Source organism: Plecotus auritus (genome assembly GCF_963455305.1).
Source record: "Plecotus auritus genome assembly, chromosome: 5".
Classification (NCBI taxonomy): domain Eukaryota; kingdom Metazoa; phylum Chordata; class Mammalia; order Chiroptera; family Vespertilionidae; genus Plecotus; species Plecotus auritus.
This window is the reverse complement of record NC_137776.1, coordinates 36,781,998-36,809,337: the sequence shown is the minus strand read 5'-3', so window position 1 is coordinate 36,809,337 and position 27,340 is coordinate 36,781,998. Positions and strand designations below refer to the sequence as shown.

Below are 27,340 nucleotides of genomic sequence, written 5' to 3'. Positions count from 1 at the left end.
TTAACTAGCTTTGTTTGAAAAACAACATATATAAAGAGTCACTAAAAATCAACAAGTAGCCAAACTTTCTCTACTTTCATCCTTGAAGATATCATAGTTATCTCCACTCTGGTCTATGACTTCTTCCGTTTACTTTTTATCCTAAGAACACTGATTCTTATAGGTGCACTATTCTTTTTTTTAAATTTTTATTTAAAAAAATTTTAGTGTTAACATTCTTGGAGGAGTCCATGCCCACCCCCACTATTCTTATTCACTGTGAATATACCTTTTTTTTTTAAAATAGGGAAAGAAAAATGAATTGATATGTTTAAAAAATAAAAAGGATGAGCTCAAACATACAGAACAATTAACATAAAATAGTTAAATATCTTTCTCAATGGGAAAAAAAAGCCACAATCTAAAGTCTTTCAATCTTTCATTTTTTAATTTTTCTAATAGTACATTCTTTAAAAGAAGTTAACAACTTCAATTCCAAATATAAGGATTAAATAATGCAAATGAAAAGCTATCATTTTCAGTAAGCTATTGCCGAATTCCCTGGAAAAAAGTACTCTTGTGATTGAACGGATGCAAAAATCCCTTAGAAAAGCTTCATTTGTTGCCTGTAAAGAGTCTTCTTAAGGTCACTTTTACGTCTAGACCACTCCCTTGTTTCTAGTGAAAGAGTTTCGCTTGGTAATGGCTTGTGGTTCCACAGTGTTCGTGTGTGAAAAGCGTAGACTAAGAGATACTACTGAAACCGCTCCAATCGCAGATTCTGCCATGAAAGGAAGTCTCAACCGTAACATTTCCCCTTATTTTCAGCAAGACACATGAAAAGAAAACTCAAGTCCCACTTTAATCTTTACTCAGATGACCATTTTAAATGGCATTAAGAGGCTGCCATGCCGTCAGGTATTGACCCCACGGGCCCAGTGTGCTTATCAAATGACCTGCAGGTTGTGGGTGGTGCCCAGGTGGGGAGGGATCTGCGGGTCTGCAGACGGAGACATCGAGGCTGCTGGGGCTCCTGCGGCTGAGTCCTCGGGTGTCCTCTCAGAAGCAGGAAAAACAGCAGCTCCCAGACAGGAACAGGAACAGAGAAAAGCCTGCGTGTCGATGCTCTCCATGCCCGGCCAGGCTCCGGTACGGGGTGGCGCTTACTGCTGGGATAAGAGCGCACTCCTATTGGCTTTCATTTTTTCCAGACGCTTCACTAAGTGGCCATTGCTCACCTCCAGCTCTTCGGTTTTGTCCAGTGCGGAGCGGAGCTGGGAACAAGGAGGAGAGGCAACTTTGAGGCTTTGGCTTCCTCCAAACATAACAGGATTACCAAGACCACAGTCCTACCGGAAACACAGTTTAATCTGGACCCACTGAGATCCCAATATCCATACTCACATGCGCATGAATGCACGTTTTTTATTTTAAATAGGCTCAGGATGCTGGCCTCATGAGCAACTTTCTCCTCTGAAACAACTAGACCCCAGACATGGAACAAACTTGGGGATCATGGTGTCACAAAAGGCAAACAGACTGGAGCTGACCCAGGCCCGCTGGAAGAGTGGTCTCCGCAGCCCTGCGCAGCCAGGGGCAATGCTTCCGGAGGCAGAAACCAAAGCAGGAATGCGCAAGGCCAAGCGGTGACGCCCGGGAGCGGGGGCCACAGAGCCTGGAACAATCTGTGGTTCTGCTTCAAAGATGGGGGCTCGGGGTTCGGGTCGTGGGACAGGTTAAACCCCACTGCCTTACAAGCTTTCTTTGCAGGAAATTCCAAGTCAGGCCTGGAGTGTTCCTACAAGTTAAAATCCAGTGTAACCTCACCAAACACATGAAGGAACAAACCACTGGAGTCAGCAGAAGCAAAAAAGCACGAATCAGACTCCCAAAGACTGAACAGGTTTCAGTTGCCAGGTGTGCAAGACAGAACAGCTGTGCATGGAATCTTTAAAGAGTAAGGACACAATTAGGAAAGAGCATGCATGACCACACAGCCGGAAAGTGTCAGGAATGAACACACTGAAAAAACAAAGGGGGGTGAACTGGGAGATCCCTGCAAAAACTATGTAGCAGGCAACAGAGAGAGATAAGGAGACGAGGCAGCCTTTAGTGGGTACATGGGAGGTTGCAATGAAAAGGTCTGATCTCTTACTGGAGTCCCAGAGGGAAAGTGGAGAGACCAGGGATCGGGAATGACATAAGGAGATTATGGTTAAAAAATTTCCAAAATTGAGAGAAAAGACTCAACAGCCAAGAAATGCGCACATCCCAAGCAGAATAAATAACAACCCACACATAACACATTAGAGTGAAACTGTAGGAAATCAGACTGAGCTCCAATCTCGTGATGAGACAGTGAGTAACCCAGTGGCTGATCCCACGTAAGTCCTCTCTCTGCTCGCCCAACTAGAATATTGCTACCCATTCTTTTCTTAGAAACAGCCCAGAGCCGTTACCTCTCTTTGGAGTTTCCGTTTTTCAGCCTTCAGTTCATCTTCTATTTTTTCTGCATTTTCAGCAGCTGATTTATAACGTGATACTTGACTCTCTAACCTTATTACCTAAGAGGAAGGAAAAACCAGCTGCAAAATGGATTGGCCTGTTTTCTTTCTCCAATTGCTTTATTACATTTGAGATCAAAGGATATAATTTAATAAAACGGGAGAGTACACCATGCAAAGAATTACAACCAAGCCTTCTTGACTATTAAATAGGTTCTAGTCAAGCAAGCTATTTGTTCTTATTTTTGAGCAACCCAGGACTGACCCTATTAGGGACTCATTTCTTCTCTGGCTCTAGTCCAAAAGCATGGCTCCCATAAGTGCTGATACCCTGCTGCCATCGTCCCCTTTTACAGGATGAATCTGCAGGAAAACAGGCCAGTCCAAGCAGAACAGGGCTGGGAAGCAAAGACTCCACCAGGCCCTCTGCTCCAGTCTGATCTCTCCCAGGGAGTGGGGTGAGGAGGCAGGAGAAGGAGGAGAAAAGGCAAGAACTGAGACAGGAGTGAGAGAAGGAGGGTTCGGGGTGGCATTGCACCGCCTCCCGGAGGCTTCCATTCTGCTGAGATCAAAGCACGCTTCATAAAACTCATCACTTTCCATGTGCTCTCCTCACTCTGTCCCTATAAAAACTCCAAAAAGTTCCACCCACGTGTACACAATGGAGCGGGGAAGAGTGCCTGCTGTTACCTCTCCCTTGGGTTCGGACGCAGCTCGCCCAAACTTGCCCAACATGCTAGACGCATTAGTGCTCACATCGAGGGACCAGAGAGAGCTGGCCCGACTGGGAGAGAGAAAGGAGCCAGGCGAGAGGGCATCCCTGAAGGAAGCATTTAAAAAAAAAATTAAATTATTTTTAGAAATTATTTTTAAAGAAAAAAAACAACAACCCTCCCTGGCTACATTAGTTACATCCTGCAGCTAAACCATCTTTTACAAAGGGTCAGTATCGATTTCACAACTCAAATCCCAGTAATGACCTATTTTTCCCTAAGTTCTCTCTTTGTAGGAAATACATTGAGGATCTTTATTTTTGGTTCTAAAAATGTCTGCTTCTTTTTGTCCTCAGCCTTTCAGGGGCGAGGTCTGCACACATCGGTGTAGGCACCCGTCACTGCTGGAGCGTGCACGTACATTTTGTTCTAGTGCAGTTATCTCTTGCTCAGATTTTGCAAGTTTAAATTTGAGGTCGCTGATCTGTCTGTTGGCATCCCCTAAAGGTTGAAAAAGAAGGAAAATTTGTTAAGCTCTTGGGCTTTTAAAATGTTGAAACAATAGTTACTGGGAATCAAGCCCTTACGTCCTCATTGCCTTATAAATGTGTTAAGTCCTGGCCTGTGGCCCCCCAGCCGTCCTGAGCTGAGATAGGAGGGAACTCTCTCTCCATGGACCCAGGCTGGGAAAGTGCCCAGGAGAGAGTGCACCTGTGAGCGAAGAAGACAAAGAAGTGGTGGGGGAAGAGAGGGGGGGAGAGACTGGGCCTAATTGTATCCCCTTAAGCCCCTTCCTAGTTTACTGGCATAGAAAAATTCCTTCCAACTTTCCATGCAATCAGCAGGCCAAAAGGCGGCTGTATCCAGCACAGTAAGTGATTTCCTGCATCACATCCTATGGTGGCCTCGCTGTGCACGATTTGGGGCACCTGTTCTGCTTCTTAGGCTCACACAGAAACATCCTTGCCTCGCCCACCTGCCCGTCCTGTTCTACCTTACTGAGAAATGTCTCTGCTTTTGTAATCAGGGCTTCTGGGGGGGTGTGGGGAACACTGGGCTTTCCTTGCCACTGCGGTTTCTCCCCTCCCAAACAAGCACGCCAACATCCCACACGTCAGAGTGGTTACCCCCGCACAAGGGTTGATATTTACTTTGTAGGTCCATCACGTGCACGTCTGTCCCGTTCTCTAAGACAGCGTCCTCAGGGCGCAGCATGTCTAGCTTGCCATTCTTCTGTCTTTCTCCCAGCTGCCCTTTGAGTTTCTTAATCTGAAACATCCACCGAGAAAGGATGTTAATTCCTCTATTCCAATCAGACAGAAAAGCTGAGCCTAGAGCAGCCGTGGGCAAACTACGGCCCGCGGGCCATATCTGGCCCGTTCGGCTGTTCTATCTGGCCCGCGGAGCAGAAAGAGCAGAGGGTTCTTTTGCTCACCCCTCCGCTCCTTTACTTTGAATTTATATTAGTTCACACAAACATTCCATCCATGCTTTTGTTCCGGCCCTCCGGTACAGTTTAAGAACCCATTGTGGCCCTCGAGTCAAAAAGTTTGCCCACCCCTGGCCTAGAGCCTGTCAAAGGAAGCAGCAGGTAAAGGAGAAAACCCATGAACTGGATGTTGCCTTGCAGCTATTTCACATGGATGCCAACGAGACAGAGGTTACATAAATAAGCCTCAGAGAAATGCAGAAAAAGGTTACAATCCATGAGGAGAAAGGGAGTCTCTCCTCTTTAATAAAGGAACCAACACAAATAAATAAACTAACTTCTGCCAGTTAGTTCTCTTCTCAGAAACTAAGTATAATGAATGAAAATGCCATCATATTTACAATTTCAGGCATGGACTATTTTGTAACTTGGTGAGAAGTTATTTGAAGGCTGACAATCTTTATGTACAATCTCCTCTTGAATTCAGGAGGAGATTGTACATAAAATCCTATATAATAAAAGGCTAATATGCAAATTGACCGAACGGTGGAACGACTGGTCGCTATGATGCGCACTGACCACCCGGGGGCAGACACTCAATGCAGGAGCTGTCCCCTGGTGGTCAGTGTGCTCCCACAGGGGGAGCACTGCTCAGTCAGAAGCCAGGCTCATGGCTAGCGAGCACAGTGATGGTGGCAGGAGCCTCTCCCGCCTCCATGGCAGTGCTAAGGATGTCCGACTGCTGGCTTAGGCCCGCTCCCCGTAGGAAGCAGGCCTAAGCTGTCAGTTGGACATCCCCCGAGGGCTCCTGGACTGAGAGAGGGCGCAGGCCAGGCTGAGGGAATCCCCCCACCCCGAGTGCATGAATTTCGTGCACTGGGCCTCTAGTACTTTAAATGTCTGTCTAAGTGTTAGCAATTCAGGGTGCTATTAAGCTCTGCTTTATTCACTAAGGAGCCAGGGAGGGCCACCTGGAGCCTCCTAGGCACAGAAGTGCTGAAACCGAGTCCCCACCAGACGAGTAATGTTAGGCAGTGATTTGTGTGCTGCCTCCCCAACCCAGCACATGGCCATGGCTCTCTGAGACCTCCTCTCTAAACCTCCTATGACTTCAGACGGATAAAAATCTCAAGAGCCCGAGCTGGCTTGATCGTTATTTTCAAGCACGATGCATTAGGGGTCCTGACAAAGCAAGCAGGAAGGACGGGAAGGTTCCTGTTTCAGGCGCCCCACTGGACAACTCGTAAAGCAATGAAAAGGTTGTTACCTGTTCCAGTAAGCACTCCCGTTCGTCAACAAGCTTTTTCAACCTAATGTCTGAAGAAATCAGAAAGACAGAGGTTTAGGGGGCTCTGTGGACTGCACCTTCAGCAGATGGCTACACGGGAGAATGAGCACTCAGGTTAGTGAAACCGATGATGAAGGTATTAAACACGTACCACAGCGAATGAGGCCACACACAGGACGGGGGAGGAGTTCAGCCTCAGGAGGTTGAGGTGGTCAACCTCCCAGCACATGCTTGTCTCGTCAGCGTCCGACTGCATGCAAATGGGCTAATCTTCTACTTGGGGTTAGCATGCAAGGGCTCTAGGGCCAAACCACACTGCAACACAAGATCTCACAGGCTTCATGGTTTAACATCATTAGCAAGGTACAAACACACTGAGCATCACCACGACACATCACCGGCGTTTTCATTAGCCCACACTTCCTGAGTGTACCCCCAGACGTATTTCTCTCATAGGCTCACCCAGGCCAGAGTTTTGACTATGACTATGAATCATAGTTTGCTGACTACATATGTGCTAACCCACTTGTCAAATACTTTTATTCTTTTGAGGAAGAACGCAGGAATAATTAGGTTTCTGTCCTTCCTCCCACCCCAGATATATCAGGATGCATATACATAAGCACCCAGAAATCTCCCTAAATATCTCCCTGAATGCAGTGTTCAGTGCAGGGGGAAAACCACAGCCTGCAGGGGGTGTGGGGGTTTGGGCCAGATCCTACACCAGCCTCAAGGAGAGCTGGTGTGACGTGATGAGAGAGCGATGCTCGTGTGTGGTGCACCCACTCTGTGCCAGGCACGGCCACCAGCCTCTCTCACCCATGGAGCCCTGTGGGTGGCTCTGTTATTCCGTCCTAAGACCCAAGGCCCAGAACAACTAAGCAACTTTCCGAGGCCTTGCCGCCCAGCCTCAGGGCCTCGCCCCTAACTGCATCAGGACACTGCTTTTCCAAACCTAAACTCAGACCTCAGAGCTGGGCCTAGACTCGCGGCTGGAGCATCCTGTACCCGAGGGACCAGCGTTCTCACACTGCCTGCTTTTGATCAGCCACATGAAATGGAAACAATGAATATAAAATGCACCTTTGTTTTCTTTTAAAAAGTCATGTAGCCACACTCTAACCCAAGTTACATGCTCACTCTAATTGTTTGTCCAAACACCCCAAGTTGTTATTTTGGAAGGTACAGTAACAAAATAAACAAATCCAGAAAACGTTAAGTACAAGATAATTTCATGATCCTTTTGAACTCCATTTTGATTTACCCACAGTCAAATAGCTTCTGAGGGATGATCCATTCTTTTCCTTCTATAAACCCACCCAACACTGAAAAAAAATTTTATAGTTATAAACCCAGATCTGCTATTCAATATCACTTTTCATTTTATCGTATCTATTTTATATTCCTATGTACAAAATCCCGGGAATCATAAGAAACTCTGGATATGTCAGAAAGTGGTCTTAAAGCTCATATATTATACAAGTTTATTATTTTTCTATTAGGAGACTTCAAATACCTTAGCTAGCAAGTAAAAAACAAATGTTAAATTGTAACAATAATCTTAGGAAAAAAAATAAGGATCCTCTAACCTTAAGTCTCATGATGAGAATATGAAAAATAGGGAGATGTGGAATTTTTAAGAAAGAGAAATTTTAAAGCAGAATTAAGGTGAAAATGAAATAGTTTTAAGATAATGGAAACAAGAAAAAGCAAAATTATTTGATTTGAAGGAAATGAGTACTTTTTAAAATAGCTTTAAAAACCAACAATCTAAATTGTTGAGTGAATGGTGTTACATCACTGGTATGTTTAATGTAATTCTTAACAAGAATATTGCAAACCTATTACTACCCTAATAGCACTGCTCATCATTGCTGTCTAACACCCGACTTTCAAACAAATATCCATTTACAGACCTTGGACTTGCAGTTTTCAGAAACAAGGCATGAGGAATTTGAAGTCACAATGACTCAAATGTAGGGTTTTCTTTCATAGTGGGAAGTTAAAATGAGTGGCCATTAAAAGTATTTTAGTAATACTGGTAAGGATTACACTTCTAAAAATCTGGTTTTTATACTAAATTCCAACAACTTTTCTGGTATGCATTTGAGAAACAAAAAGCTAATTAAGGCCTTAGAGCAGCCGTGGGCAAACTACGGCCCGCGGAGCCGAAAGAGCGGAGGGTTCTCATGCTCTCCCCTCCGCTCCTTTACTTTGAATTTATATTAGTTCACACAAACACTCCATCCATGCTTTTGTTCCGGCCCTCCGGTCCAGTTTAAGAACCCAAAAAGTTTGCCCACCCCTGCCTTAGAGCCAGTGTCTGGGCAGCCGAACGAGCATCGGCATTCTCCAAGACCTTCTTGTTCCTGTGGCCTCACATTGTCACCCCACTCGCCTGGGGCACAGCAAGGTCCACAACCAGTCATAGCCACATCACCAAGGAGTCACTCTTTCTGGTGCTGACTGCGGTCTCTCAAGAAACCACTACGTGCCTGCTTTCCCCACTCCCTCCTCACAGGCCCGAGCTTGATCATATGGTCAGTTTCACAGGGTCTGTTTCGTCCTCCCTGGGCCAGGCCCCCAGGCCAGGACAACACTTCCTCCTTACTGTCAAAGGCAAACAGGTGGCTAAGGACGATTCTTTTTTCTCCTGTTTACAGAGCCCAGGAGGTCCACACAGATGGGAACTGTCCACACCAGCCCCACTGGCTTCCGTTCCACTGAACAGCAGAAGCCATTCACAGCTGGAAAAATGTTAAGTCTTTGATGTAAGAGGGACAGTGGACAGGGTGAAAGGGAAAGAAAGGAAGGGTTTTTCTCCTGAAAGACAAAGTTTTCCCTATGTATGATCATCACACTGAACAAGCAAACACACATGAACACACACACACACACACACACACACACACACACACACCCCTTTTTTCCTTCTGGAGCCTGGATACTTGGAGTAAATCTTACTGGGGCATTCACGGTGGCATGCTAGGTAAGGTGCTCTCCTGGGGCAGGAGTCTGTTGACAGAAAACAGAAATCCCAAACTAACCCCCAAGAAAGAGCATTCCAGGTCCTCGTGACAGTGGGAATGTAAATGACCAGGTCATTAACTGGAAATACTAACATTATAGAAAGTAGTCAATGCAATCCATCTCATTCCTAAAACCTCTCACAACCTTTACTACTTCCCAACCTTCATATATTATAAAATTGCAACCTATAATTCAAATCTCAGTACCGTTCCCTTTTCTTTACATGCACCCATACTGACACTTTTGAAGGAAGATTTACTTCTACATACAGTAGCTACATTCTGCTTCGGGCCAAGAAATATCCCAGCTTTTCGATGTGATCAATGTGCCCCTCTGCTCTGTGCTATGGTGGAACCTCTGTGGTCTAGGGTCCCCTGGGGATGTGCTTGGCAGGATGTGCCTGGATTCTTTTCCGAGTCTGAATCTTTCGACACTGAAATGTTCCCAGGTTGCTGGGAATACCCCGTGCCTTGCTAAACCTAACAGACCTAAGGTAACCCTTCCTTCATCATTTAAGGGCCTCCGTTGTGAGCATCAGTTACTGTGCTGGGCTACACGGTCATCTCACACTTGGAGCAGAGGAACTGATGCTCACAATGAAGACTCAGGTGACCAGGAAATGGTTTGGCTCTTCAGAGTCCTTCTCGTCTTTGGTGCTTCTGTCCTAATTCTCAGCGGTCCACTGCCACTCGGAGCTGGGTCCTATCTGCTTGTTCACTGCACAGGGCCTTTCCTATATGAAGTGATGAACAACGTTTACTCAGGAAACATGTGAATAAGGGAGACTGCTGGCTGGCTGGACGGATGGGAAGTTTACCCTAGTGTCCGTAGGTGTGCTGTTGGATAACCTGGGTGAGGGAGGAAAGAGCGTAATGTGGCTCAACGATGTCACACTTAGTGAGTTCGGCCCCAGAGGCCTCGGAGAGGGAGGCCGCTTCCCAATGTGCATTCCAGTGTGAAAGCAGCTTTGCCGAAGTTGGAGACCTCAGCTAAAACCCTCTCAACTCCTCTGCCGCCCTTGGACTTGATTCCCCAGCAAGCTCAGGCTTTTCTGTTCAGAGGCACCCGTGGGCTTCTGGCAGCCCCATCACCCTCCACTCAGGACCCATGCAGAAAGTCAACCTTTACCTGCCGTTCTCACCACACTCTTCAAAGCGCGCTAAGTCCTGGCCCAAGGAATGGAGATCTTTCTCCTCAGAGCCACAGCTCCCAGGCGAGGCTGCAGGGAAGATCTCCGTGGTCCTCCCCAGATGATGCAACTTCAGCCCGTCTAGAAGCTGAGATCCTCTGCCCCTGTCTTGTGGCCGGTCCGGGCCAGGGTGGCACTGGGCGCTCAGGGCTGGGGTCCCTGATGGCTGCAGGGCCAGTGGGTATTGATTGTTGGTTCTTATTTATAGAGCACCAGGGTGGATGTGGCGCTTTGCAAAACCAAAAAGACACAGTGCTGCCGCGACGAGCTACTGAGAGGGAGGAGGGCCAGCTGCAGATGTGTGCCCGTCATAGGGAGAGCTGAGACGCTAGATGCCGGGAGAGAAGTTCAGTCCTTACTGACAAAGGGTGCTCAGTGGGACCCTGACAGGGAATCAGTAACTTGGAAGTGGGCACAACCTCACAGGTGAATTAGGTACAATAGCAGCCAATGTCAGAATCCAAGGAGCCAAAAGAGTGGAACCACAGGCTTGTAAAACTAGAAAAATGTCTTTATTTCAAATATATAACAAGTTTGCCTCACATTTTATTGAGGCTTTGGTCTTTTTTGCACTCAAATATATCTTGTAACAGTACGATGAAGTCATAGACTCTCATAAAGTGTTAACAGCATTCATAATGTTCATTCCCTTGTGGTTTTAATATCTTACAATTATGTTTCAATTTCATGTTACAACTATTTTTAAAAATTCTCTTTTATATAGGAAATACATATTTTGTTCAGGAAGACCAGAACAAGAATTTTCCAATAAGACTATACGGAGACACAACAAATGCAAACATTTATACCAAAATACCAAAAGTGATTCAGCTATTGAAAATATCCTGTCATAGTCTAATTAGCAGTTTGCTGAAGAACAGTACTCTTTTCTATTGGTCTTCTGAATAATGATTAGACAAACAGAAAAAGAAGTAATTTTAAGGTTAAAAAATTTTAGAAATGATTCTCCCCACCCTAATATTGTATAGAAAATGCAATTTCAACATACGTCTCTTCCAGAAAATACTTTTAAAAATCTTTGTGTAAAATGACTTGGATACATAATTGGCATGAAGTGAAGTCAAAATCTATAAAATAAGCCCTGGCCAGTGTTGCTCAATGGTTAGAATGTCAGCCATCGCACGAAAGGGTGCAGGTTCGATTACTAGTCAAGGGCACGTACCTGGGTTGCAAGTTTGATCCCCCACCCTGGTCAGGGCGTGTGTGGGAGGCAACCAATCAATGTGTCTCTTTCACATCGATGTTTCTCTCTCTCTCTCTCCCCCTCCATCCCTCCCTCCCACTTAATTTCTTTAATTAAAATGTATTAAATTTTTTTTAAAAAAAGAGAAAAAAAATCTATAAAATAAACTCAGGTATCATGAACAATGAACTCCAAAGCATTAGCTGAGATAAAATCCTTAGATGAGGTAAAGGCAAATAAGAACTCCCAGGACTTTAAGATGTTCATTATCCCTAAAATGATGAGCTATTGTCCTAAGGTGCAAATCTTATCACTCAGGGACCTACATGATGTTTGGCCGTTTATATCCTTTTTAAATAAAATACCATGAAGGTTATCATGTACATATCAAAAGCAAATATGAAAGCACATATATTTGAATGAGACAAATTAATTTACTCATGATGTAGGAATCCTAGAATGCTATCTGGTCGTTTCAATTAGATGCTGATATATTTGGTCAAGAATATCCACATTCATATCAGCCTAAGGCAGGCATGAACTATGTTTATTTTGATTATAAGCAGAAATATAAACAGTGTATGTTATTGTTTGATACTACTGGAATGCTCTCAGTTAAAACTTACATGATAACAAATGTGTCTTTCTTTCTAATCTGGGTGATAACCCTAATAAAATATAAATCTACAAGTAACAGTCTGTAACTTAGAGTAGTAGATAACATGGTGGCAGATTGTCATACATGTCTACCTCCATCTAGAACATTTCACCAGCGGAGGTAACGGACAAGAGTCTGTTGCTTGGACTCACTGTGCCGTCCTGGCCCCTCTCTGACTCTGCCTGACAAGCAAGCCTCAACCTATGACAACGCGCAGTCTTCTTTGCTTTTGTCCTTCTCGCTTCTGCCCCTCGTCTCTTCTTTGCTCTCTGAATGGGAGTCCCCTGACTCTCTTGCTGGTGCTGAGTCATCGTTTTCTAGACTAATGCTACCTAAAACCTTTCTGACTCCCTGGCTTGGACACTCCGACATCACACAGCCCTCTGTGCCTTCTGTTTGAGAGGCAGCATTAATGTCCTCGGAGGGACTTTCATTTCCGAGCCGGGCACTGCCAGGCACCTCTTCATTCTCTGGGGGACGGCTGGGAGCAGCACCAGCCCCTTCAGCGTTAGCTTTTACAGCTCCTTCCTCTGACCCCTCAGCACTGGCTCTGGAGCCTGAGGCCTGAATGGTATCACCTTCAAACAGTAACGGTTCTCCATCAGCTCTTCCTTTCCCCACCTCGGTGTTGACATCACCATCTTCATGGTTCAGTTTTCCAACCAACTCCATCTTAGGGTCTTCTGGAAAGCCCAGGTTTTCACTGCTGCCGGCCACAATGTTCCGTTTGTGATTTCCAGTGACCTCATTTTGTGTTTCCATACCTGATTTTTCATCAGGAGATTTTACCTGCTTTTCTTCCTTAACTTCACTTAGATCTGGGCTCTCAAATGTTAACTCTTTCTTAACATCCTGAGGGGTTTCTACAGGTGCCGGTGACTTTTTCTTCTTGTTTTTCTTTTTCTTGTTTTTCGTCTTCTTTTGGGATGAATCCAATTCCTCTCCCTGCGGGTCGTTCTTTTCTTCACTGGGTTCTCTCTTGGCCTTTACTGTATGTGCACCTGCTGCCTCCTGAGCACTGGCTGCTGGAGAAGAGGGACTGGCCGGGACTTCTGTCTGGACTGGTTTCTCACTCAGGAACCCCCTCCCCTCATCCTCTTCCTCACTGTGCTCCACCCCTGCTCCCGTGCTCAGAACTGGGACTTTCCTGGGTTCAGCCCCTTCCTGGTTGGTGAGCTCTTTCTCTAACCTTGGGCCCAACTCCTTGGGGACATCAACCGCACATGTGTCGTGACTCACGGTGTCACTGCTATTCCTTGGAGGACGTGAGGCCACTGAGCCCGCTTGCTCCTCCAATCCAGCCAGCCCTGCCTCCACTGCACCCTGGGAGCTGCTCACCTTTTCAGCTTCAGGTATTTGCACAGGAGCAGGTTCCTGGTGTGGTTTTGTGCTAACCTCTCCCAAACTGGTTTGCAAATCTTGCCCTTCTTGTTCCTGTTTTTCTGCAGCTTCTTCACTTTGGTTTTTGATATCCAAGGCATTTCGGCTGCCCTGCCCAATCGCAGGACCCGGGGTTTCACCATCTGGTTCACTTGAGCTCTTAGACCGCTCAAGGGGAGCCCCAGTCCTAGCTTCTGGGGTGCTTGTGAGCTCCCTGGACTCAACCTGCTCTACATGTTCAAGGAAGGATGTGCTCTCTAGCCCTGGGCTTTGAACCTGTCCCTCACTTGTAGCTAATGTTCCTAGGGAGGGGGCACTGTCTTCAGAGGTTTTCCGGTCCTCGGCACTGTCACCAGGAGGCAAGACCTCAGTGTCCACACAATCCTCTACGGGGTCCTCTTTGTGCTGTTCCTGCTCAGTATTTTGCAAGATTTCTCTTTTCCCCACATTCTCCACAATTTCATTTTTCACCTCCACTGCAGTGGCTTTTCCTAAAAGACCATTGAGAAAATTGAAGGGACCCCATGATGTGACCACTTAATATACATGACAAGGTAAACACAAGTTCTCATCCCCACCCAGCCCCACTCCTCGAGAGAGTCAGTACAGAGTCACCCGGAACAGAAGCCCACCAGCTCTGTGCCACGAAGCAGCCACCGCACCCGCCCACAGCCACCAGCCAAGGCCATGCCACCACCTCACGGCGAGTGGCTGCTGGTGCCCTCTTGTGTGAACTGATTTTCAAAGGTGAAGTTAAGTTTTAACAACTAGAAAGAGCTCTGGATCAGGCAGCCGAACAATCCAAAATGATGGGTTTTAAGGACTTCAGGCTGGTGTTCCCCATGCTCATTCCCAAATGCACGTCTGACAACTCACACATTGTCAGCTCTCAAACTGCACTGTGGATCCCACGGCCCTAAAGGCAGCTTCCAATCAATTTTAAAAGGCACATTCTGTTTGTCTTAAAAACTCAGCCTCAAGGTCAATCTTGAGGAAGATACTTTTGCAATAGCTCAGACAAGGTAAAAAGAAACCCACTCTCCTCCACCTAACCGCTGTCTCCTGAGAAAGTGGCCTATGCCCTAAACACCTTTGCCCTGTTCCCTAAGGGACAGGGAGTCCCAGTGGGAGGCAAACTCTTACATTAAGATGACCACTTAGCTAAATAATAAGTGACTCATCAATTAAAAATTATCCATTAACAAACATGTCACTGCTTTGGAATGAAGTTATATTTTGGATTCTTCAAACAAACAGAACCACAGCATATAAGATACCATGTCATTGAAGGTCAAAGCTTGACAATTTCATGACCCAGCTGTCTCCACGGAGGGTGCGCTGACTCAGGGAAAATGGGGAAAGTAGTAGGACTTGTGTTTAGGGTTAGTTTTGCTTCACCCTTTGAAGATTTCTATCAGTGCTTGTTTTATAATGTACATTTTATATTAATGAAACCTTATATGTATATAAGTTGAAAACAGACGTATATATTGGGAAGTGCCCACAATTCTTTACTGATAGTGATTAAAGAACTTTTGGAGACACTTATAAAACTGGTATTTCTGGTTCTTTAAGTGTCTGTTTCACAATGATTATCCAAGACTTGCAAAATGTGTATTTGAACAAGAGCAGCATGATCAAATTCCTAACTGCTCAGCTAGCTAGTACAAAGGTATGGTGGACATTAACCAACTTACGTTCTTTTAACAACCTTTACACAATTAAAAGAGCTGTGTATTCCTTCAGTGTCATATAGTGAGGCACCCCCTGGGAAGCAAGCCCTGAGGGTTCTGCATTTCCATAAATAAAAGGAGTAAGATGAAAGGTTCCGAATGGAAACAACAGTCACGGCCTGACCCCACTCTGGCCGCACTCTAAACCTGGGACACTCAGGTGACCAGTGAGGCCCCACATGCGGTGGCAGCTTCAGGCCCCACATGATTCTGAAGCATTATCCCCAGGCCAATTATTATGACAAATATTAATCGGTGAGCCTTTCAGATATTCCTATAGCCTACTGGAATCCCAGCTTATATTCTTTCAGAAGCAAAAATGTGACATACATGGAAACGTCACCTCTGACAAAGGGGCAAATATATCCATTTCTCACTGTTAAAGAACACCTATCCTGGCCACCAGGGCCCCTGTCCCTCTCCCTCTCCACCAGGGCTGTCTGTCCCTCTCAAGTGCTACACTGAGAATGGCAACCAAGATGTCCTCTGTCACAGCCTCCACTTGTTGTCCACAGACACCTTATCCCCTCAGAGCATCTCATAGAATGTGCCATGTTGGCTTGCAAAAATGGTTGACTAACTTGATTTACAGCCTCTGCTATTTTCCCCTTTGGACAATTCTGTAAGAGAGTAAGTTAAAAAGCCACCCTTGGCATATATCTGAGGAAAGCCAAGTAGCACTATCAAAACTGTCACTTAATTTTGACACTATTTTCCTTGCGATCACAGTCTCATGAGGCAGCTCTGAGAAGCAAGAGAAATGTATCCCCAGCCATGGATGGGGAGCACTGATCAGAGGTGCACGCCAGACAACACGCGTGGGTGATCACATCGTGCGCAAGGAACTCCAAGACGAGACAGGACAGGTGGCATGCGGTGTGACTGTTAATGGGCAGTGATGACTGCTTCGACCCTGACAATGCAGTGAGGGTGAGCCAATGCTGCCTGGAGGTGACAGGAGCCACAGGAAAACAAGGACTTACCTAGGGTCCCCTCCCCCGTCGCCTTGAGGGCATTCAACTCTTCTTTTGTCATCTTGGTAGGACCTGGGTATCCAACGTTATTTAGGGTGTCTGAAGTCTCTCCATTGGTAGCTGTTTCTGAATTTAGGATTATTCCATGTTTCTGGAACAAAAACAGGCTTGTCGTAATACTCACTGAGTGATGTGAGCTTAAACTCTACTTTATTAATAATAATTTCAGAAGAAGCTATTTTTCCTGAAGTCGAGGAAAATTCCAGAGAGTCAAGAAGAGCTGGGCACCACCCTCATGGCTATTCTATCAACACACAGATCCGGACTCTCCTGCAAGGGCTGGTCCTTCCGCAGGCCCCCGCCCATGTCCTGATGTGTGGTGACCAGGCGCTTTCAGCGGGAGCCCTTTTAAACTGGAGGCGACGCCTGCAGGCTGCCACCACAGGAAGCATCGAGCAAGTCATGGTAAGGTGAACCTGACTTTTAAAAGCCTGATTGGATTCTTTACAAAGAGATACAGAGAAAAAGAAAGAAATGAGTACATGTTCTGAAAGGAGTGATGACATTTAAGGAAGGAATTAGGAAGTGGCTAGAATGTTTGGCATATTAAAAGAAATTAACTCGCCGTGGCCGGTGTGGCTCGGTTGGTTGGAGTGTTGTCCTGAGCGCGCGCGCGCGCGCGCGTGCGCGCACACACACACACACACACACACACACACACACACACACACACACGGTGCAGGGTTTGATTCCCAGGTTGCAGGTTTGTTGTGAGATGGTACAGGAGGCAACCGATCAATGTTTCTCTCTTGCTGTCCTCTCTCTCTCTCTCTCCCTCCCTCTCTTTAAAATCGATAAACAAAAAGAAACTTAACTCCCGCTCACTCCATAGTGAAACACTTTAAAGTCAGCTGTGCCTCACGACTCCAGGATCTCCCTTGACCATGGATGACCACCCCCCCTCTCTGCTGCCCTAGCTCCCTCGTGTCCTGGGAGGGATCCCCAACACTACACTCACAGACCTAGTGGAACCGCCTGCTGAACCTGAGCTCAAGCCCTGGTTCACTGCTCTGGCCTTGAGCCTTGGATATAGCAGCCACACTGACATGTCTCCTTTGACAATGCGAGAATTAGCCCATGGCCGTGCCCTGCCTCAACACTGTCCCCTCCAGCATTCACAGCCCATCCAGAGCTCTGACCCCCACTGCTGCAGCATGCTGGATGTTTTTATTCGGTGTCTGGCCAGCAGCTGAAGACCCCTGGATACAGCCCATATGGAACATGACTTTCCTGCAAGCCAATGGGCCTCAAAGTATAAATGGCATGAGCCTAGCCCACACTATGTTCAGCTAGAGAAGTCCCTACAGTTGAGCCTTTGATATGACAAACAAATGCACCCTCTAACTTCAGGTAGGGCCCTGGAGAATTTATTAATGAGCATGGGAAGTACTGAGACAGCATATAAAAAAGTTCCTGGAAACCAGAGTTGCTTTCGAGCTCAGATATGCTTGTGAACATCTGGCCTTGGGCAGACCCCACAGAACCTGGACTCGCTTTACACGTCTCTTTGGTGTCAGTTAACCTCAGATTTGCATTGGTTAACAGAACGAAAATCAATGACATAAAAGGAATGAATGCCGGCAAACACACACACATTCCTTCCTGAGAATCCCAGCATTCGCCATGGTCACCGGGACTTTCTCTTTTAGCTGTTCTCGGGCTTCATACCTTTAGTTCCTCTTTCAGCACGACTACTTCTTCTCTAAGATCATCTCGTTCACTCCTGATGGAATCAAAGAACTCTTTCTGCCTCTCTAAGGCCTGAGTGTGCAGCGGAGCAAAGAAAGAGAAATTCATACAGGTAAGCAGGTGATGTCAAAAGCAGAGTAAGGAAGAGGCTTCTACTCTGTAAAACGCTACAGTCGGGACGTTAGATATCACATGCTCAAAGATACAAACAAAATGCCAGTAACGAACTCTCCTCCAGTTTAAGGCAGCTAAGCAACGCTACTGCCCATGCTCCTGAATGGAGGCACCAAACGGATGCATCTGCATCGTGTTCTAGCTCAGTCCGGTTTCACAGCCGTGTCAGAGAACTATCAGAGGCCCAGTGGCCTTTAAATGAGGCGTAAATACAGAAGAGGAGGAAATGCTGAGGGAATCCCCAGTGACAACTATCAGGTGTCCCCCACACTTTAACAGCTGACAACACTTAATTTTCAGGTTTAACTGATTTGAAATAATGGGTGAAGCCAGACTAAGCTTTGAACAAAGAAAATAGGTCCTAAAGTGACACTAGACGTTTTTTTTCAATGGGGATACATTAATGATAAAGTTTATGGTACCAAACTGGCAGCAGTCGACGAACTGAAGGCACACAAATACCAAATGAAATGATTCTTGACATTTGCAATTCCATTGCTTTGCCTTATCAGCAGTGCCTGGACCAGTTTGAAAACAGGAGTTGATAAAGAATATTATTCATTTCTGTAGATTCTTTTAAATTTTGAAAATGAACTGTATGTTGAAAAACACTTATTTTATAACCATTCAAAGTGCATATACATTTTTTGGGACACCTGTATTTTAGCAATTGAGACTATTTTTCTACCTGGATTCTCAGCGACTGTTGGCACAAACACAAAGCGGTCCTGAAGCAAACAAACACAGGCATGCGTGCACATGTGCACGTGCACAGAACCCTGAGTACGCGTGGACGAGCGTATCAGAGCGAAGACAAGTGTGGTGTCACACTGTCAACGCTCTGATGACTTGCTCTAGTGTCGGGGGACCGTCACCAGACCTATGTGGTGTGACAGGCCACTACGTTCCGGAGCTACTGCCAGGAAGCACAGCAGGTGCTGTGAGTGGTCCCGTCCTTCCCCCTCGTCACACCTACAGGCAGGTGGGCTGCCTGTTCTGTTCTTGGGGAGGGAGAGGGTCTGAGGACTCTCTGGAGAGATTTCAAGCACTTGCCACCTTACAGCTTCCTCAGACCCCTTGAGAAAAAGCCCCAAGATGAGCGGGGATATGTGCACACGAGAGTGCCCGAGTGCCCTTTCGTGGAGTGTCTCTGTCCGTCAGTCCCTGGCTGCTTGATGGGCAGGCAGAGCCGGCTCATGCTGAGAAAGTGAGACTGTTCATGTGGGAAGCCAACTTCCAACCTGGAGTGACTATCAATTTGGGCGAGTTCGTATTCGCTGCATGATTGAGTTTGCATCACGTGGGGCTGCATGCATACACATCCAAGCACACCAACGATCCTAAAAGCAACACATTTGCTAAGCAGACAGCTTGTTTGAACAGATTTTCAAAGATTTGAGATCCCTACCCCTATCTTTTTGTCTTTCCACTCTATCGTCTCCTGAAGATCAGAAATCTCCCTGATATAACTCGCCTGTTTCTGCTGCAGCTGTCGGATTTCCTGAAGAACAGGAACAGAGAGGAAGAGACAGATAAAGGGTTAAACAGAAAGTAATCCCAGTGTGGACCTGCGGAGAGCAGGAGAGTTGGAGAGTTGCCAGGAGCCAGCAAACAGAGGGATGCAGAGGCAGCTTCTCGCTAACCCTGAGCTCATTCTCGAAGGCCAGCAGGGCTCCGGGTTCTACTCCCGGCGTCCCAAAGCGCAGGAAGAAACCGTCTGGGGGAATTTCTTACTGAGAGGCACTAAAGTTCTGATCAAACTAAAAAAGTAAATATCAATCCTGTATGTTTCCTATTGGCACTGTAACAAATTAGCACAAATTCAGTGGCTTCAAATAACACAAATGGCCCGGACAGCGTGGCTCAGTGGTTTAGCGCCAGCCTATGAACCAGGAGGTCACGGTTCGATTCCCAGTCAGGGCACATGCCAGGGTTGCTGGCTCTATTCCCAGTAGGGGGAGTGCAGGAGGCAGCCAATCAATGATGCTCTCTCATCATGGATGTTTCTCTCTCTCTCTCCCTCTCCCTTCCTCTCTGAAAACAATACAAAATATATTAAAAATGTATTCTAACAGTGCTGCAGCTCAGAAGTCCAAAATGAGTCTTACAGGCTGAGGCCACGGGGTGGACAGGCCTGGGTTCTTTTCTGGAGGCTCCAGGAGAGAACCCACTTCCTCCCTTCTTTTAGCTTCTAGAGGCTCCCAATTCCTTGGCTCAGGGCCCCTCCTCATGTCACCCCCTACTTCTGCCTTTGACCTTCCTGCCTCCCTTCTGTAAGGACCCTGTGACACACCAGAAAACCTAGGATAATCTCCCACCACAAGGTCCCTCTGCCGTGGAAGGTAACATTTTCACAGGTCCCAGGATTAGGACGCAGGCATTATTCTGTCTGCCCCACCTCCTCAAAGGACCACCCAGGAATGAAAGGAACAGAACTCCATCAACGAGGCACGGAGAATCAGCCTAAGCCCTCGGTTTTCCAGAAAACCCGTGGCTTTAGTAATGAACCAACAAAATGCTCCTGAGTCACATAAGAAAAGCAGAATGGGGAGCAGCTACCCACCTCGAGCATCTCCTCTCTCTGCTGCAGGGCGGCTTTCACTTGGGCGAACTGAAACTGCAGCAGGCTGTGGCTGTGCTTCTCCCGCTCGAAGTCCTGCGGAGGAGGAGCAGGGCATCAGGCGGGGTAGTCATGGTTTCCCATTGGTGGGGTTCACGCCCCCTCGATTTACCTCTGCCTTGGAACGAATGACCTGGGACCACGTTAGCACAGTGTCCAAGGCCTTTTTAACACCATGAACCCATTTCTCTGGACTTTCTAGAAGACACCCTGTGGTTTACTGTAAAATTAGAGAAGTTGATGGATCCGACAGCGTTTCCTAGCTCCTCTCTAGGGGGTGATGCCCTAGGAAGGGTCCCCGTGAGGGTGACTGCTGTCGTCCATGGAGCTGGCTGCGCTGAGGGCCTCAGTGAGGACCCAGCTTTGCAAAGGATTTATACTAAAAGTATCCCTAACTTTGAAATATGACAGGGACTACCCTTTGGGTTAAAAAGGGGGCTAAATATGCCTACTTTGGTCATCCTATCTCTTTAACAGAAGCTGACAAACTCTGCCCTCCAGGGACCAGAGTGTGGGCAGCAGAAGAGCTTGGCCACCCCCCGCCCCCCTCAGACCCTTCCCGCTACGAGACTCACCCCAGAGACCTGGCAACATGGCTCTCTGTGCTCTGTTTGATTCCCAGTAGGGCACATGCCTAGGTTGTGGGCTTGATCCCCAGTAGGGGGCGTGCAGGAGACAGCCAACTGATGTTTCTCTCATTGATGTTTCTCTCCCTCTCCCATCCTCTAAAATCATTAAAAAAATGAAATAAACATACATACATGCATTGAAAACTTAAAAAAATTATTAAAAAGAAAGCTCAGACTTTTATGGAACCTGGAAAACACCCCCCACACCCACACCGACACACCGTGTATGTACACACCATATACCAAGTGCATACATTTACGTATCGATTCTACCGTTCTTCACTACCCTGAAGCTTACTTTGCTTTTCTCCTCATACTGCCGCCTAGACTCCGCCAGCTGTTCTTCCAGCTCCAGCAGCGTGTCCTTCAGGGTATCGACCTGGTACATGTAGTTCATCTTCTCATTGTCCAGCTGGGCGTTGGAAACCATCGCCTTCTTATACTTCTCTTCCACTTCTGCTAGCGAGTCCTGCAGAAGCCAGGACGTATTGTTGAAATTATAGTAAGAAAACAAAAACAAAGTTCAGTTCAGCATTCTTAAAAACAAACAGCTCAGGCCTAAATTTAGACTTTCTTAGAGCAAATGAATCAAAACAGGAAACACACGGCAATTTCAAACGCATAGAAATTCCTCCTTTTCGATGTGATCAAATTCTCGTCACTCAGGAAGTTAGTTATTAACCGTGCCCAGGGATGAAGATGGTTACACAGTCACAGGACCAGGGAGACGCCCGATGGAGAGGGTCTGGTCACAGGCAGTGAGTCCCAACTCCATGATGCAGTAGCTGCCTGGAGTGGGTCAGGCTGTTCAACAGGTTTCTGAAGTCATCGTTCAAGTTACGTGGTGAGAACTGGGGACTGCGCCAGCTTCTCTGAGAGAAGCAAACCCCTGCCTCGAGCTACCAGAGATCCCTGTCTGTACCCACGAACCAGGAAAGGATGAAGTGGAATTTCAGATTCTGAACCCACAGGAAAACTACACCAGGCACACAGGCCTCAGTGGGTGGGCCCTGGAAAGGACCGCCCAGGGAGAGAGTACGCAGGGCCCTCACGTGGCTCCGCCCTCAGAGGGCAGGCAACCCAGAGAGCACAGTGGCATTTAGATCCCAGAACAGAGAACAGGGGAAGGCGACTTCGGAAGGAAGCAAGAGCAGAGTGCCGGGTATAAGCCACCTAAAGCTAACGAAGGGTGGCGCTGCTTGGTTGGCTGTCAGGGGCCAGTGCTGGTCTCACCTGCACTCGCAAACCAGGGCAACGATTTTGGGTGGGACCAGTGATTCCTGGGCTGCCTCACTGGCTTCCTTTTCATGAGTTAAAGGCCAGGGTCTTAATTTTTCTTTTTGAAAAGAGGTAACAAATATGAAAGTGATTAGTTGTGTGATTTGTCACCTCTGCTCTGATGCCCCTGTGATACTGGGGGGTACTTTCTGGGGAGCTCGGGGAAGTGACAGGTTTACCATCTGTTGCTAGATCATGATCTGCCATGGCTGCCTAATAAAGACAGGGCACGGGCCCTGACTGTTCCAGGAATGACAACTAAGTGTCCTGGTTGGAACAACAGAGTGATTCCACACCCTAATACTCAAATAAACCCAGCAGGAGGTGCATTCAGACACTGCTCTAATCAGTACAGTGTTACAACATGCAAATGACTCGGTGTTTCAAAGCATGGCCACAGGGACTGTGTTACTGCAGACATCAGATATGTGGTGAGGCAGATGAAGTAAGGCGGTGTGTGCATGTAACCACTATGGAAAGAGAAGGAAACAAAAAACCCTTCTTCGCCTGTCCGGTAGCTCCTGGTTTTCAGCCAGGGAGGGGGGCTGCGTGAGGACAAGACGTGAATCAGGAAACGCGTTAGCAGCTTTTTCTTGGTTCAAAGGCTGCACAAAGACATGCTGCGTGCACACACCATGTAGCATTTGGAGTCTGGGGCGTCAGTAGGGTTAGCAGCGCTTGGAACGTCTCCTTGAGGATGTTTTTAGGTTAAGTTAGGTTAATGTCATCAGCCCACACTCCATCCACTGGTACCTTCATCTCTTTCAGCCCCTGCATATATTTGCCTTCCACATCCTGAATCTGGTCCTTTAACTCACTGAGCTCCTGGGGGGATGGCAAGAAAGGCAAGTGATGTCAAGGGAGAGGTGGACAAGACCACAAAGACAGAGGCGAGCGCTTCCCGCTTCTGGGCGGCTTCCTCTAATAGTCTGAGCAGTGACTTCCTTCTTCTTCCCCACCCCCTCCCCAATATGTTTTCATTGATTTTAGAGAGCGAGGAAGGGAGAGGAATAGAGAGACAGAAACATTGATGAGAGAGAGACATCGATTGGCTGCCTCCTGCACGGCCCCTACTGGGGATCGAGCCCACAATCCGGGCATGTGCCCCGACTGGGAATCGAACCAGGGACCTCTTAGTTCCTGGGTCGATGCTCAACCATGAGCCACACCAGCTAGGCCCTTCTTCATTGCTGTTGTTTTTTTAAGTGTTGGAGAAAAATAAAAGAAATTTCCATGTTACAAAGATTAAAATTTAAGTGTGTCTCATGATATTTCCACAAGACTTTATAAAATTGAGGTCTATCTCACATGATATATTTGCGTAATTTTGTAAAACAGGCCAAAGAGCTTCAGAAATGGAACAAGAAATATTCCTTGTGGTTAAGGGTTCACTCAAGCTCCTAGAGTTCTACTCTGTGCTGGATACAGTACGACACCAGAGGCAGAAGTCAGCACAGCTGTGCCGGGCATCACGGAGCCCAGTCCCACTCTGCCCCTCCCCTTCACCACCACATCCCTGTGCCTGGCATCCGTGGGAGCCCGACGCTCCGTAAGCACTTGTTGAGCAAATGACTGGTGCTCACAACCTAGGGGCAGAGACAAATCTGATCGCAGCAAACAGCAAGTACGACATCAGTGGAGTACAGGAATGAACAGAGCTGCAGGCGGCCTGGGGGTGGCCCAGGGGACATGTTAGGAAGAACAGTAAAAAACCACTCTTATGAAGCACAGGAGTCACCAGGCACCTTCGAGGGAACTGGCCCACCCCCGAGGATACTTAATCTCTTCTCTGGCCTCCTTGGCACGTGGGCCCCCAGCGGCTCAGAAAGCGCCCGTGGCAGCTGGCTCTCTGTCATGCAGTTTTAATTATTAGAAAGCTCTCGGAGGACACACCTGCCCTCTGCGTGGGCTCCTTTCAGATGCAGCTGCTTTAACAACAGCACTGCATTCCCCACTCACACCCAGGGTTGAGGATGGTACAGAGAACAGTGTCCACATCCCAGCGGGAGGAGAAAAAGCCACTCAAACAGCGTGGTGAGGTCTCCTGAAAGTGTGTGACAGGGAGAAGGAACGGGCAGAGGTGTGCAGAGGGCAGGTGGACAGAGTGGGCCAGCACCTCTGTGTGGCGTGGTGAGTGCTGGCACAGGTGTGCCCCAGAGCTGAGGGGGAGCAGAGGCCTGGGTAGAGTGGGCCCTGCTGGGCGGGGCAGGCAGGGACAGCCTCCTGGGGAGATCAGGTCTGTGCTGGGTCTTGGGGTTACCTGAACACCTGTGTATGGGAGGCAGCGGAGACAGGACTGGGAAGAAATATCTGGCACTTTAGAAATTAAATCTTTTTTCCCCTTGGAGACAGATTTGAATAAAGGGTCATTAGTAGGCAGAGAGCGTTACCTTGATCTCCCTTATGGATGCCTCAGTGTCGATGGAGATGGAGGTGTCCCCGCTCCCCCTCCGGGAGGAGGTGCCACCCAGCGAGGCCAGTGTGGCTGCAGACAGGCCAGGCAGGTTACGAGACCCCTAGAGCATGGCAAGAATCAGACACAATTTTAGACAAAACCAAAATTACCTGCACGTCTGCTGTCACGGGACCTTCATTTGAATTCAGGTTCCCACTTGGAACATCTTGCGTGGGCTTGCGGAAGCCAATACAGACAGCTCCACACGGAGGGGCCCATGGTACTTGGGAACTTGCATTCACCCTACCATCCGTCACTGTTCTGAGTGTTTAACGAACTGGAAGTGAGTCCCGGGGACCCCTCCCCCAAAGGTTGTGACGCTGGCTGGTGGCCCACACACTGTCCTGTTCACGCACATACTTTCTTGTTAGTTTTACCCATAAATTTTGGGACCCACTAGGTTCATTAATGACATAATATAAAGGCTTATAGAAATTCCTCACCTTCTCAGTGAAATCTTTTTCTGGTCTCTCTTCAACCTAGAGAGGAAAATGCACAAATATTAAACATAAGCATTAAATGGATAATCGAGATGCAGGGTCAGATGATGATAACACAATAGCTTCCTTTGTAGTTTAAAAACCATTTTGCCCATGAGACCCTCCGATATGCCTCTGCCAGGCGACACAGACCCTGTGCCCACAGCAGCTCAGAGCCAGGCTTCTCAGCTTTTACAGTTTCCACAGGAACGTAATGACGTCGAAACCACACAGTGATCGCAGAAAGGCCCACGGGGAGGAGCTTGCTCACGAACTCGGGTGAACTGGTTTACTTTCCGATTCCTGCAGCTCGTGTGGAGGTCTGTGTCCACACAGGAGGGAACCACACGCCCACACCTGCCTACCCTCTGCAGCCACTGGGATTAGACAGCGAGAACACGGGGGTCCTGGGCTGGAAGGTGCAACCACAGAGTGCTAATTTCCACTCGCACTGAACGTGGCCTCTGAAGCAAGAGAAAGCAGCGAGCCGACTGTAACCTTTTCTACTCCTCATGAGTGACTGGGTCAATGTGAACCTCTGGTTCAAACATCTGGGGAAGAGTGCCCGACGTGGGATGCTGGTTGGGGGGTGTGGGAGGCGGGGGCTGAAGGTACAGGAGACTTTGCCAGGTGAAAAGTGGGGCCCCAAGCATTTGCCTTTTCTCAGCTTTGCTGTTTGCATGTGGTTCTGAGGCCTGTCTTCTCCCTTCGGCAGGTAGGTGTCCCGGAGGGACCGGACGAGAGCAGCCATGCGGCTGCATGAACAGCGACCCGGCCACCCTTTGCCTCAAGAGGTCTCAGGGATGGGGCCATGCTGACAATGGCACTACTTCTTTCTCTGCTGAGTGTCCAACAAAAGAAACATTTCTTTTCTTTTTTCCCTCTTTTGATACATGGAGGGCTCCTCTCCATAGCCCACTGGAAGGTAGGATGAGGAAACCCTGTGCTCAGCCGTCTCCAAACTCCCCGGGGAAAGCCGCCACTCATCGCACCTTCCCCATCATGTCTCCAATCTGCCTCCGGTAGCTCAGAGCTTCTTCCACTCGAGGCCTGGGATCCACTGCGACGAACTGATGAGTGCAGAGCACACCTGAGCCAGTCAGCCTCATCAGTGACCGGGGACTCTTGGACCTCTGCACGCGTCCCTACAGCTGGTTCAGACTGTGGGCCGAGACCTCCCCACGGAGCCGGGGCCCAGGCCATGTGGATCGGCTCATGAACACGTGAACTGAGACAGTGACACTGTCCGTGGGGCAGCATTCAGGTGCAGGTGCTGCCTGGTCAGGATGTCAAGGCAGTGATGCCCTGCAAAGATAACCACTTCCCTCTTGTGTGCACCCTGGGCCCAGGCTGGGCTGCACGCCCTCACGAGCGTGTCCCCCACCAAGAAGGCTCGCCCCCTGCCACCTTCTCTCCTCCAAACTTGCACCTCAACTTGCTCTCTGAGAGGAGAATGCCTGAACAGACCGGTAAAATGACATGGCAAAGCATGACAGCTAATCACCAACCAAGGAGGGTGAATGAAACCTGACAACATACTCGGTCTTCCCAAAAGGAGGCAATTCCAAACCAGTTCTCAGCTCAGAATGGCCAAGTTCAACCGGCGGCCTGGCTCCCAGAGCACCTGTTCTCACCTGCCCGCCCACACCTGGGCCTCCAGGAGGAACTCTGCTCTCCTCTGAGTCTCCTTAGTGCCTGAAGAGCAGGAGGGAAAACAAGAGCGGGGACCACATCCCTCGGGCCAGGGGGGCTGTGCCGAGGGCAGGCCGGCCTCACGCCCTTGGGTGGGGCTTCAGATCCTGGCGCTCCCTGTGCCAGAGCACTCTCCTTCCTGGGCCCACAGCCGGCTGTCCTCCAGAGACCAGGGCAAAACGG

At 48.0% G+C, this 27,340-nt stretch overlaps 1 protein-coding gene across 32 annotated transcripts in view; it reads right to left on the bottom strand.

Moving 5' to 3' along the window:
* Positions 1–400: 400 nt before the first annotated feature.
* Positions 401–27,340, bottom strand: part of LRRFIP1 (LRR binding FLII interacting protein 1) — a 121,493-nt gene continuing 94,553 nt past the window's right edge. For 16 of the 32 annotated variants that reach the window (XM_080670395.1, XM_080670409.1, XM_080670408.1 and 13 more), the window contains 13 exons: positions 25,430–25,465; positions 24,922–25,047; positions 23,285–23,356; positions 21,552–21,722; positions 20,568–20,660; positions 19,413–19,505; positions 17,810–17,902; positions 16,091–16,232; positions 5,893–5,942; positions 4,348–4,465; positions 3,618–3,697; positions 2,439–2,543; positions 403–1,253 (listed from right to left, as the gene is read on the bottom strand). In XM_080670395.1, the coding sequence (XP_080526521.1) occupies positions 1,143–1,253; positions 2,439–2,543; positions 3,618–3,697; positions 4,348–4,465; positions 5,893–5,942; positions 16,091–16,232; positions 17,810–17,902; positions 19,413–19,505; positions 20,568–20,660; positions 21,552–21,722; positions 23,285–23,356; positions 24,922–25,047; positions 25,430–25,465 (1,290 nt within the window). In that variant the 3' untranslated portion in view covers positions 403–1,142. Of the gene's footprint in view, positions 1,254–2,438; positions 2,544–3,617; positions 3,698–4,347; positions 4,466–5,892; positions 5,943–10,628; positions 13,866–16,090; positions 16,233–17,809; positions 17,903–19,412; positions 19,506–20,567; positions 20,661–21,551; positions 21,723–23,284; positions 23,357–24,921; positions 25,048–25,429; positions 25,466–27,340 lie in introns of those variants that run through there. The other 16 variants (XM_080670400.1, XM_080670415.1, XM_080670389.1 and 13 more) reach the window with 8 other exon arrangements.